At 43.1% G+C, this 13,508-nt stretch overlaps 1 protein-coding gene across 1 annotated transcript; it reads right to left on the bottom strand.

The window, feature by feature from the left end:
* Positions 1 to 3,375: 3,375 nt before the first annotated feature.
* lin52 (lin-52 DREAM MuvB core complex component) lies at positions 3,376 to 13,493 on the bottom strand. Its single transcript, XM_046413717.1, has 6 exons — positions 13,395 to 13,493; positions 11,933 to 12,007; positions 11,800 to 11,837; positions 11,593 to 11,659; positions 11,343 to 11,426; positions 3,376 to 3,776 (listed from the first exon to the last, which is right to left on the bottom strand). Exons 1-6 carry the CDS (start codon positions 13,411 to 13,413, stop codon positions 3,721 to 3,723), a joined length of 339 nt encoding a protein of 112 aa, XP_046269673.1. The 5' UTR covers positions 13,414 to 13,493; the 3' UTR covers positions 3,376 to 3,720.
* Between the last annotated feature and the right edge of the window lie 15 nt (positions 13,494 to 13,508).

Here is a 13,508-nt window from a genome sequence, read left to right as displayed (position 1 = left end):
AATTTCGACATATTTGTGCCAAAGTTAAAACTCGTGGAGTGACGCTGTTGTAGGCCTGCGTCGCCTTCCTATTTTTACTTGTGTTAGCGTTGATTATATTGGCAACTGACTCGTTTGGAAATCACGAAGAACAAAATAATGATTTGTACAGTAATAACAGAACAAGGAAACTCTCAAGGAGAATAAGAAATTAACAAACTGCGCAGTGCAAAAGAAGACAACAGTGGGGAAGTGAGCCCAGCTGGTTCAATGCACAGCATGACTAAAGAAACCTCCAACTGTATGAGTTATGACAAAGACACGACACACATCCGCCTGGAAAAGTCAGATTTTATATCAAACAGTATTAAATGAGCTGCTGATTAAGGAGGAGAAAATATTACTGCTGTAGTTAGCGGCTGGCCAGCTGGAAAACTAATTAGGGCCTATTTAGAGGAAATTCTATTAATGAAGAAATCAATGTTATCAGGATATGCTAATGACACATCAGCCTGTTGGGATCAAGTCATTTATTAACACGGAGGGGTTGTGAGTCAGGATGACCCGTCAATTACAGACAACTTACTGCTCCCTCTCACTCCATCATCACTCCTGCTGCGATCCATACAGGCTTTTTATTTTGTTTGTTGGTGGCGCAACCCGTCTTCTCTCTGCACGGCTTTTAATAATCCATCTCCTGTGAAAATGGCTGCGTGCTGATTTACATGCAGAACAGAGACCGCCTAATAAGGCTCTAGATTAAGGGAAGATTTAGTTCAGTCACTCGTGTAGATTGGGTTGCCCATCAAAGAACTGCAGGATCTGACGGCTGCAGATTAAAAAGCAAACAGCTGTTGGGAAATTTTTGTTTATTTGCACCGCATCTCACCGCCATCCTCCAACCCCATATCCTGCCTCCACTATACCCCAGTTCCTGCTAAAAAAAAAAAAAAAAATAGCAGCAATGTCCTCAAACCTATGCAGTCTGTATCGTTGTGAGGCAGGTCAGATATTTCCATAAGCAGCTGTGAGCAAAAAACGCCCTTTATTATGAATATCATCTGCTGTTGACGTGACTGGTAAAGCTTGAAATGCATTTCATGAATAAGCAGATTTTTTTTTCTTTGCAGGAAAAAAAACCCCTGAATGCATCAACTGATCCCTAGCAGACAGATTGTGTACACAGGTCTATTATACTCATCCCATATAGGAACTTTGACGTGTGCAACACTGGTGCGTTCACTTCCTCTCTTTCTGATTAGGTTGATCAAAGTGGCGTAAAACTCTTCTGCTGTGGTTCAGTCTCTGTCGTGCTGAATCAAGCTGCTCCCTGCGCGTTGAAACAGGATGCAGGCAACTTGATGACAGCACACATGTAGGGCCGAGTCAGGGGAAAAACTGAAGCACAGCCAGAGCCTCTGCTTTCCCAAAGCCCTTGCAGGGCGTGATGTGATGCACCCCCAACCCTCCCCTCCTTTTCCTTCCCTCCCTAATTTCTCCTCAGTACAGAACGAGTTTGCAAGCCCCGCAGCTTTCTCATGGCTCCTCCACAATGGCATGTTTGGTAGCTGCCGGTCGCATTGCTTAATTAGGCGAGGAGTTGATTAATTTGCACTAATTGACAGCTAATTTAAGGACTCGGGGCACATCGGATTGACGTTTGTCGGGGCACAGAGGCTATGTGAGGTCAGGACAGCGCACTGCGGATGGATGGATGGATGGACGGGCTCGGATTTTCCCTCCGTATGGATGACCAGCTCTGCAAAGGGACTGGCCCGTTTCTTGAAGAGGCTGTTTGGCTGCAGGGAGGCTGCGGGTGACAGGCAGCAGCCGGTGCGTGCATATTGCCCATGTCGGGTCGCTTAACATGTCAGTGCTCTGCAGACCGTGCTCATCAGTTAGTATCAACAAGTGTCCACATGAGACCCGGTCTCAGTCGCTCTACTTTTACTAGCCTGTATTTCAGAGGTATATGCCTACTAAATGTAACACATTTAACAGAGAGCAAGTTAGGCCACTTTACCAATTAAGGGCTTAGTTATGTAGACCTGTAAACAAAGCATACAATAATCTTGTGAAACATAACAGAGTGTTACTGAACACTCACCACAAAGGGAAATTTGCCCTCAGATTAAGTAGCCTGCTTTTACTTTTTCTGCTACCACTTTAATCCTTTTATTTGATTAACATTTTCATTGCAGGATCCTTAATTGTAATGGAGTATTTTTCCTCCCCAAAGTGTCTGCAATGCGTTAATAAATAAAGAGTTTTCACTTTCTTGGAAGCCGTCAAGTCTGCAGTTATTAATGTTAACAAGTCATTAACAAACTTTGTAAAACAATAATCCATCAAGTCTGCAATCGGCCTATAGAGGAACAGGCCTGCTCCCACTGCTCACCAACCACAGGAACTTCACATTATTTGGGCAATGATCAGCCATTCACACACACATTTACACTCAGTGTCTTCAGTATCTTGCCCAAGAGCACTTCAACATGCACCTGGAACTGGGCTTCAAACCACTGACCTTCTGATTAGTGGACGACCTGCTCTACATCCTGAGCCACAGCCACCCCACATTTAATGGCGCAACAATGTACATAAACAAAACACAGATTTTGGTGGAGCATAGCTAAACTTTTGTTAGTATTTGGACCACCCGCTTTTACATAGGTAATGTCATAACCCATATCTTCTTGCTACCAGCCCATGGTGCGTTCCAGGAGCCAAAAACACTGTCTGAAACTTGCAGAACTATATAAATAATTTTCCAAAGGGGTGAACCAGGGTCCGTGTGAGAGGCAGGGGGTGAAGCCACCGAGGCAATGGCGGCCTCTGTCCGTGTGAATCGGAAAGACGATTAGGGGCTTATTAGTGGCCTGGGGAGAAGTGTAACTTGTTGGGAGTGAGCAGCCAGAGCCCCAGCGACATCTCCAGCCGAGAACAGTCCGAGGCATTGTCTCACCTAATTATGGCCGATGGACTTCTTTTTGTTTCCCATTCGGCATGCCTGTCTGATTCTCTTTTTGCCTGGTCGCTAGCTCAGACAAGGCTGAAGTGTGCTAATTAGAAAAGAAATGGTCCTAGTAATTATGTCAACTCTCATTAACGGCCATGACAATGAGCAATATTATTTTTACGCAATGTTTTGTGTAGGGGACCCTACTTCCAATGCCTCATTAAATGGAAAACATGCCCTGGTAGCCGGGAAAGCACTCTCACGTCGGAGCTCCTTACGTGTCCACAGTCAGAGAGGTGCTGCACTTTGTGGAAGGAGAGGCATGAAGTTATCGCCCTGATTATAAGCTGAAGTTGTCTCTGAGAACTAACCCTAACCCTAACCCTTGCATCACCAGAGTTAGCTGCTTTGGCTGCAAACCCAAAAATTCAAGGGGATTCATTTTAAAACTTTATTATACAACTTCACAAACTGCAAAAAATGTAAATCATGTTTAAAATAGTAGTCAGAATAAATAGGGAACATTTAATCAAAACAGGTCTACGAACTACAGACAGATTCAGTGGGAAGTAAATAAACGATATGGAGTTTTCATAAATGTGAAGGCATCTGTCCACAGAAGGACAACAGGTGCACTCCGGACAGACGGCTTCTGCGCGTGCGCGAGCACTTTGCTCCACTTAACGGTTTCAGTGAAAAGTCTTTGTTGTGAAGGTCTGAACGTGTTAAGAGCATATGTTCAGCTCCGCATTTCCTGTTGCTTGCCAAAAAAAAAAAAAAAGTCACTTCTTCGGCCTCTCCAAGATGTTCAGAAACTTCCCTCTGGTCATTTCCCTGGCTGGAAAACACAAAAAAGACACAATATCACATGAACAACACATACCAGTGCACAGGTTGGAAGACCACTTTGTGACCCTTTACTCCCTTCCAACAAGCTTCAATAAGTTGGTAAAATCAGAAAAAAATACTGCCAGCCTTACACAACATTTGCCTGAAGCTCAAACCACTTCAGAACTGTTTAGTAATGCAAAGCATGTATTTAATATCTGCAGTGTCACATTGAGAGGTAATTTATACAAACATCTGTTCATTCAGGACATGGAAAACAACATAAAATGGAGCCGAATCTGCCTCAGCGCGGTGAGGTACACGTATTCCGATGTACGCATGCATGAACTTGTGTGTGAAATTCACAAAATGAGAGGGTGAAAAACAAGTGCAGCTTCATAATTCCTTGAAATTTATGATTTTTTTTTCTTATCTGCTAAGAATATCATCCGTGCTTTCATTACAACCTGCTCAGAATACAGTCACTCGTTCCTGTCTCACTCAGTACAACCCCTCTAAACTAATTCAAAAACCTGCAGCACTAAATCCAACAGAGTTCACATAAAGCCTCTGTTAGCATCACACTGGTTACCTGTATGCTCCAGAACTGATTGAAATTTTAATGATTACTTTTTAGAGCATGGTAGGGGTTGGCCCCTGATTATATCACTGACTTACTAACCCCCTCACAAGCCTGAATGCAGCCTCAGATCCCAGAGGAGACCGAGCCTTTGGAGCCAGGGCCCCACGACTCTGGAATGACCTGCAAGAGGAGATCAGGGGGGTCCAGTGAACTAGATTGTGTTAACTGTGCAATAGACAGTCCAACAGAAGCGTCCCTGCTGAAGGCCCTTTGTGAAAGTCGTCCTCACTGGAATGGCAATGATCGCTGAGGCTTTTCTGTCAAAGACAAACCCTCGTGCCACTGAGGAGACTGCAGGGATTTGGTGGAAAGCGACCTCATCATAAACCCTGCAGAGGCACCAACATGTAGTGATTACACTTTGTTAAAGATAAGAAGAGGATCAGACTGCCATTACAAACATCACTTCAGCGACTCAATCTGATTTCTAACTGAGCTTGTACATCACATAAATATAAAAGTACAGAGCAGCCGAGCGAGGACAGACGTCATTTAGCATTTAGCAGAAAGTCATCCAGCTTCACAATGCCTGCAAAAAGAAGCTCTCAGGATCTCGACTGGCTGCCGTCTGCTCGTGTGCCGCTGTGAACGGGCCCCGCCTCCTCCTGCCCACGGCGGCTAATGAAAAAGTCGGGCCAGTCAGTAATTTAGATGAGTTGCGCAGTGTGGAATGATAATGGCGCATCTAGGCGTGGGGGCCACGTCACCTTGAGGTGTCCCTCATTAGGTTAAAGATGATGCTAATTGGAATGGGATGGATTCATTTTGCACTTTGCTGTCTCTTCAAATCACCTGAAACAAAGTCATCAGATGACCCCTGGACATGCAGAGGGTGCATTAGATTGAAATGAAACCATCAAAATTAGGAGAAGGAAAGCAATTATGTTGGGATGACCCTAAAGCCACAAGTACCTTGATGTGATTTTCTTATTAGGACCAGTTACACTAGGAACAGTAAAGGGTAGCAGTTAATGTTTTTGATTTTTAAGGTGTCAAGCTTCTCTCACTCTTTATCACTTTCTCCATCTCTTGATGAGCCCAAACTCTGTAAAAGATCAGGGATGGCTGCCACTCCTCCCGAGACCCTGTGCCCCACCAAGCGTCTCATTAATTACAGCTCAGTTTGGACTCTCCCTACTCTGATAGAAATATCTTTGATATTAACACATTAAAGACCCCGTTAAACATAAATCAGTGCTCAATTTATGATGCCTGGCTCCTTTTCATAAACAGGAATTATGGGGAAGAGGTTTATGATTGACATGGTGAAAGTGGGCTCTGTGTTGGTGATGAGGCCAACCACAAGTCAAACATCAGCAAGACATTGCAGGAGATGAAAGGTTAGAAAGAATGCAACACACTCAAGGCATACACAGTGGGATCAATGAAAGAGCTACACTTGTTTTAATCTGCATTTCCAATTCGAGTGGAAATGCTGGAAAATTTGAAAAAGTCAAAATATCTCAAAACAAACTTTCTACGCCTGGCTGAGGTGCAAAAAATACTGCCAGCTGCATATGCAAAGAAAATTGGATTTTGACGGTTAGCCAGCATGCGATGCCAGGAACCTGAAACTCCAACAGCTACATGGAATTCAGGCATAAATAACTTTATTCTTCACACCTGTGACATATCAGAATGTCTTCTTTGAAAAAGGCCTATCAGATAGTACAAATGTCAAATGGCATTTTATGAGAAAAGTCTTAGAGAAAACATGATGATAAATGGTTGATTTCAATTCAAATTTGTAACTTTGCAACACTAGCTTATTGTAGTGCTCTATTTGATTTCTTTCTACAAGCTATTTTCTTTAACAAATTTACAAATGAGTTGTTTTGGCACAAGTGATTGTAAATTTTAATAATTTATATATAAACAGATGAGGTTAGAAGGCCTTGAAAGCACACACCCACATGCTTGCACAAACACACACACACACACACACACACACAAAAACGCCATACAACTGGGGAGATCAATACTGATTAGAGGGACTTAGAGATTTGTTTAGTTGATTAGAAAGGTCAATTACTAATTTTGCACGAAGTTAATCAGCTTCTTGTTAGGACCGCCATCCATACAAAATGACACCTTATGGATTCTGAGGGCCATCCTCTTGCCCTGTTGATTTGTTGCTATCTAATTATCATTTAGCCCAAACTGGTCTGAGATTCCATCACAGTACACAAGCAGTATACCAAACACAGCCACATCTTACTGGGTATGAAAGCTTCACCCATATTAGATATTCTCCAGTGTCTGACTGCCATCCATTTTTGTTCAAGCAACTTAAAAGCATTTTCATCCATAACAGACAAAATATTTAAACAAATACAGCTTAGGTTTCGAGGGCACAGAAGCCAGTATGGAGCAGAGGAGTCTACTGAAGTCTCTTGAACCCCCTTAACTCCCGCATCAGCCTGGTAATCCTCTGGCTGTAGATTTAGGCCTGATTACTGCTGCTGAGGCTCGCTGCAAGAATAGAGATAAAACCTATATCTGCAAATAGATAAATATGCCCCAAGGCTATTTAAAATATTGCCCTTTTCCCAAAATTAAAAAGTAGGGACTAAAACACAGTCTAAGAAATCTGCCGTCCAACACAAATATTTCAATAATTTCTCCGTTCTGCACTGACGAATTATTTTCATTTGGAAAATCCCAGATGGCTCAAATGTAAATGCAGTGGAAACGCGACGGTGTAACATCTTACTTTCCCCTCGTTTACGGTGAGCGATCTGGGTGTCATTGTCACAGCCCACTCCCAGCCCCCACCACCACTCCCAGGTGTATAAAATGAGAGTAATCATCACCCCCTCCCCACAGCCCACCCCCGCCTGCCTCCCTCTTGATGGCACACTCCCGGTGAGCCACTGGACCCCTGTTAGCGCCAAAGACAGATGACCACCTGGGTTAACTGGAGTCCTGGACCCCGGCCCTGACTGCCCCAATTCACTTTCATTAAGAGTTAAGAGGACTTATCTGACCCTCACTGCCCATCTCTGAGAGCTGCTCAGCTATTACGGCCTGTAAGCTTTATTTAATGGATTTAACATCCCCTTTCACCACCCTCCTCCCCGGGGGACAAGGGAGACAGAGGAGATGAAACACACAAACACACGAGCAAAGAAACACTTGGAGGCACACACACTCAGCTCAACACCCCGTCTTGCAACACATACACATGACGCTCATGTTTGTGTTCAAAATTCAATTACCCACTTATTGATACTTCACAGGGATATTTAAGATGCAGACACGAGCTGTGATTTCCCAGGGGAGCCACTGGTTCCTCTTTATGTCCCAACCGAGAGAGCCCACTTCCCCCTCCTCCTCCTCCTCCAATGTATTTTCGCCTGGCTGATGCACACACACACACACACACAAAAACAAACACATCTGCACCTCCCAACCCTTGCCCCAGCCTATGCCTGTTCAAGAGGTGTCCTTATTAATAGGCAATCAGTCAAAAATCATTCATTAAAAAGCCTAAAAGGTTTTACACCCGCACTATGATTAGCTGGGAAAGAAAATCCAATGAATTCCTAATGCCTTTATGGAAATGAGGTGTCATTTCCGATCTGCTCAGGGAGGCGGCAGGCAGGCAGAACTGGTGAGCGGTGTGTGTGTGTGTGTGTGTGTGTGTGTGTGTGTGTGTGCAGAGCTCTGCCAGTCTCTGCTTTCACACAGCTCTGACACTGATCCTGCTTAAGATATGGACAAGCTCCATCAGATACAGCTGCAACCTGCTACACTAAGGAGGAAGGCACTCATTTCTTCCTGTTGCAAAACTTGAGTGGAGCTGGTTAAGATTTTCCAACCATGGGCCATTTCCTTAAAGGATGGGGCTCAATTTGAGAGAACTAACCACACAAGGCCTAAGGTTACAGAATATAAAAAAGATAAACACTGAACCCTTCTGGACTCATTTCACTTTCCTTCCAGTGGAAGCGTGACCTTTAAAGACACGTACCACAACACCGCCATTCATCGCAACTATGAGCCTACGGAGGGAGACAGGAGTAGGGGTGAAAAGATGAGCACAGAGGAGTAGTAGAGGTGAGGAGGAGGAGGAGGAGGAAGAAGGGTGGTGGTGATGGGGAGGCATCCCCTGTTCCTCATTCAGCGGCTGTCAGCTCAGGCACTTCATAACCGCCCACCCCGTGGTCAGCCCCCCTGATGGATTGATAGAGGCACATTAGCAGCAGTGGGGCCCAGTGAATGCAATCATATTCAGCAGTGGCGTGCTTCTAATAGGCCGGAGATTGATCCTAAGGATGAGAAGGAGGAGGAGGTGGCGATAGTGTATGCGGGGGGGCCATTAGGAGCTGTCAGGGCAGGGCGACCTTCTGTCTCACCTTCACATACGAAGGCACAACAAGGGTCAGCTTGGACGGGCATCACGGCGGAGGACAGGTGCTACAACAGGTGGTTCGACACCCAGAATACACTGAGTGATGCTCTTTATAGTGAGATATCAAATTTTCTGATCACTGTAATATGGTGCTATCACCTGCATGTTTTCCAGACTTAAACGTTAGAACTGGGTGAAAAGAAAAAGAAAATCCATGTGTTTGTTCAGTTCAGAAAAGATTACAGTACCACTCAAGGCAGCAGAGTCTGGTGAACCTTTTAGAAAACGTATAGTCAGTATTTTAATATTATTATCTTTGTTTGGGGCAGCTTCCTCATTATTATCAGCTCATGAATCTACTCAGCCACCACAATAAATAGTTTTTTTCCCCAAATGTTTTTTATCCTCTTAAGGCTTAATTTAAGAACTTGTGTTGACTGTTTTTTTTAATTTATTTTAAATGGTTCATTCTTAGCTTTTCTTCAACCTACATTATGAGTCTATCAAAGACACAGAGCAGCCTACAGCAAAAACCTTTCCTAATTAACAGCACGTCCTGGACGTGTAAGCGTCAAATGGTATTCAGTAGCCTTGAGCCCACAAGTGTGATAGAGCACCATCACCAACTCGAGCAGTTTGGTGCTCAGTAGCTTAGGCCCTCCAGTGCGTCCCAAAGGAACACTCAGCTTTCAATTACCTCCAATAACAGCACTTATCAGAGTCCTCAGCATTCCCCAGAGACTCGGGGCTTGATGCCGGCGCTCAGTGGGCCACGACAGCGGCATTCATCATGGGGTGGAGTAACAGCTGGGGCCTGAGGAGGAGGCACGCGTCAAGCCCCTCAGGGACTAGACCAGGCCAGCGTCACACAGCCACTGGTGGGGTTGCAGGTGGGAGGGAGAGGGGGGCTAAGGGTGTGTTACATCTCCCACAACATTCATGTTAATTCATATGTACAAACACCAGTACACATCAGTTTGTGCACAATTTGCAAGAAAAAGCAGGAACCAACACTCATGCTGCTGGATAATGATCTTCTTGTAATAATGTCAGGTGCTGGTCCCCTTTCTCACTGCAGTAGGGTGGGTGAGTTTTCACAGTCTGATTGTACTCTGCCCATTAACCAGCCTCCTCTTTAATGGTCCACATGCTGAAGGGGGAGGGGCAGTAAATCCTGTCCCCTGCCCTCACTCTGCCGTGCCTCTGCGGCGTCTCGTTTACGGGTACCGAAGAGTGCACAAACATGATGAAAAAGTAGCTGAGATTTACAAGGCCTCCTCTGACAGCCGGGAAAAGGAGAAAATTAAACCAGAGAGCATTAAACAGGCACCCATTACAGGGCTGCTCCAACACCAATAATAACCATCATTGTGTCCCGTCATCCAGAGGCACATGACATGATTGCAAAGCCTGCAGGCCTGCACCTCTGACAGCTAACATCTTTATACCAACCAGATTACACAGTTCTTCGGGTTGAGGGAAGTCAGGAAGATTAGACACTTTTTCAAAAAAATGAATTTGCAACTTATGGTCTATGCAAATAAAGCACATGCTACACAATCTATAGCCCATTAATGTGTGGTTACTCATGTATCTACATCTCCTATGCTATGTCTGTTTGGATATTTGTGCATTACATGATTGCGGCAAAACTTTTCAGTAACTCTGGAGTCAAATCTGATGATCTCTTAAGGTAATCAAAAAGTTTCACCATATGAATCTAACAAATTTCATTAAAGCCTTTCCAAATTAGGTTTAGCAAAAACTCCATAATGACAGTGCAGGATGGAGTTTTACAGAGTACTGCACTCATTACAACAGGCTGCAGTGCAACATTTCAACTCAGTGTCTACATCAGATCATGTAGCTTGTACTACATACAGTGCACTCAGTGTGCATGTATTTATCTGTTCCATCCCAGTAAGACATGGACTATACCACAGTTCTTCATTGCTTGTGCGCTTTTTCCACTGGGAAAATAAATACCCATTTTTCTCTTAGGAAAATATGAGCACTTAGCTCCATCTCTCTAATCCACACTCCATAAGGATTATGACAATGGAGGCAGTGGGGAATGGATTAAAGACTAGATTTTGCATCCATCATATGCTTGAGCACTTGTTGCGTGGACTCTTGTTGGCATCCCCTTGTTTCTTTACCTTTTTCAATTTAACAAGATTGACCTAAATCACTTCCTCTAAATAAAGACCCAAAGTCTTTTTATTTATTTCTGTTTCACAGAAATGGAGAGCTGTTTCTAGAAGTTTCAGTTTTAACATTACCCATTCTGTTTTTTGGTATGTGAGCCTATGTGCAATCTGCCTGTTTTGAATGTGAAAGCACTCAAGGATGCTGTGAAATCCACTCACTAGACACCGAAAGCCTATGAGCACCACCTAGTGGTCACATGTGACTAACCAGGCGGCTTGTGATGAACCTTTTTGTTTAGCAAATTGCACATTAATCACATTAATCAAGTGCCAAGTGCTTTAACATCAGGTTACCTTTTTAATACTGTATAAACACCTGTGCCTTTTACAAATACTCACTGTACTGGTTTGTGTTGCTCATATACTCACACTCCTCTAAGCCCAGCTGGTAAGCAAGGTTCTGAAGTCCTTTGACCTTCTCCATCAGGTTCGCTGTGGTCAGACTACCCAGCTCTACAGAAAGACACATAGCCAAAGCTGCATGTGACTAGTTTCACCACAATATTATCCTATTTGATATTTGATAATATGTTAACACTATTTCTGTCCACAATGTTCAGGTTTAACACCAACTGTTACAGGTACACAGAAGACAGAATTACAAAACAACAACACTTGCCTTTCAACATTTCAATATCCTCACTCTCTAGTTCAGCCATCCACTTGGGGGGTGAATTAGTGATGGGCTGTGAAGTAAAACAGAACAAAGTTCTTGGTACACAACTCATGAAAGTTTTATAGATCAGGTCACTGTATTAGAGTGCATCAAGACTATTTAATTACCGAATTTGTAAAGCAAAAGGGAGAACCAGTGAATCTGACTCACATTTTTACAAGATGCAGCAAATTCTGCAACTCCAGGTACTGTACGAGAGATTATAAAATAATTGAGATTACAACAACATAAAACACAATTTGATAGAAACTAATCGCCAGGAGCAGAATGACATTAAACTTACACTGCTCTGGCCACAGGTCTGGTGACGCTCTGTCCAACTTCTCAAAACTCAGCAGAGAGGACTCAAAATCATCACCTGTCATGACAAAAAAAGTATTTTTCCTTTTTCAACATTTTAGTTGGAAACTGCATATTTGCATACTGCACTTTTTTGTTGCATGTGTACCTCAGATCATCAGATGTGGAGGAATTAAGATGAAAATACCAGAATATTGTTGAATCTTGAATCATGAACATACATCTGATACATTAAAATGAACATTAAAACATGCCAAAATGAACAGAAGTAGAGACAGCAGATTCAAATACATGATGAGCGAAGTCTTGGGACGGGTTCACTTGTTTCATGTGAAATTTTTTATTTCCATCATATGGACAGAACCCTTAACATCCTTGTCTCTGCAATATTGCTGCTTTCGTTCACAGCACAACTAGATGGGGAATTTCCCTGAAATGTTTGTAGGTTCTGAGGTGCCCCTGCAGGAAATGTACTGTAGAGTACCATGCTCTCATGAAGAAAATGTTCAGAGGTTAGGGTAAGTTAGCCTTTATTGGTCACCTTAAGGAAATTCGTTCTCTGAATCTAATCAGTTGAACTCACCAGTTCTAAGTCACTTTCTTGGTCCAAGGCATTGACCTTCTTACTGAGAGGCACCAATGCTAACTACTGCGCCATTGTTGACCAGTTAATACAGTACATCAATGAAAAAAAAAACATTGGCAAAGTAGCATAAAAAAAGAAAGCATACAAGGGAAATATTCTACTAGAACTTCAAAATAGTACTTAAGTACAGCACTTGAGTAAATGTACATTGCAACTCTGACCTTCATACAAATATATTTTATTGTATTTTATATAAGTCGGTTAGTAATCATTCAATCAACTGTAGTTTAACAAAGCCAAGAGGATCATACTTATACAGCATATATATGTCATATACAGCATACTATGAGTGCTTTGCTGTAATAACTTCAGATGAAAATCCAGCAGGGTCTGTAGTAATCACTAATACGTTGTGTGAGAGGCAAAGGGTGAAAAGACTACCGTCAATAAAACTATAACTAATTACGATGTTGTGAAACAAAACACTAGAGCTGTTACTCATTATATAAATAAAGTTAGTTCGGGCTGTATATAGCACAGCAGCGAGCTTCGAGGTCAGCTATGTTTATATGCAGCAGCAGCCCATTTTGAGCTTTGTCGCTTAATGTGTACGATGGGTTGAAGCTTGCTGTCTAATGTGTTTCTCTGTACATTGGTTCGACACAACACTGGGGCTAGTGAACGGTTTTGACAACGGAAAACATCTCCAGACAACACAAATACGGCGCAAACATGTATATTCCGTGGTCTCTGGGTGTTCGTAAACGACATCAAAGGAGTACGCTAACGATTTATTGTCCTTAATATTGTCAAATTTACAATTATTCACCGCAGATCAGGGTAAGGAATTAGAATTTACCTCCATTTGGAGACGCCATCTTCAGGATAAACACGTGATTAACGAAAACCAATCACAGAGGACGTCCTCGAATTTGACGCAGAGAGGCGTACTTCTTAAACACGCCACAAGGCG

This window comes from Scatophagus argus, chromosome 15, assembly GCF_020382885.2.
Source record: "Scatophagus argus isolate fScaArg1 chromosome 15, fScaArg1.pri, whole genome shotgun sequence".
Taxonomy (NCBI): Eukaryota; Metazoa; Chordata; class Actinopteri; family Scatophagidae; genus Scatophagus; species Scatophagus argus.
The sequence above is the reverse complement of the archived record's forward strand: the minus strand, read 5'-3'. Positions and strand labels throughout refer to the sequence as shown.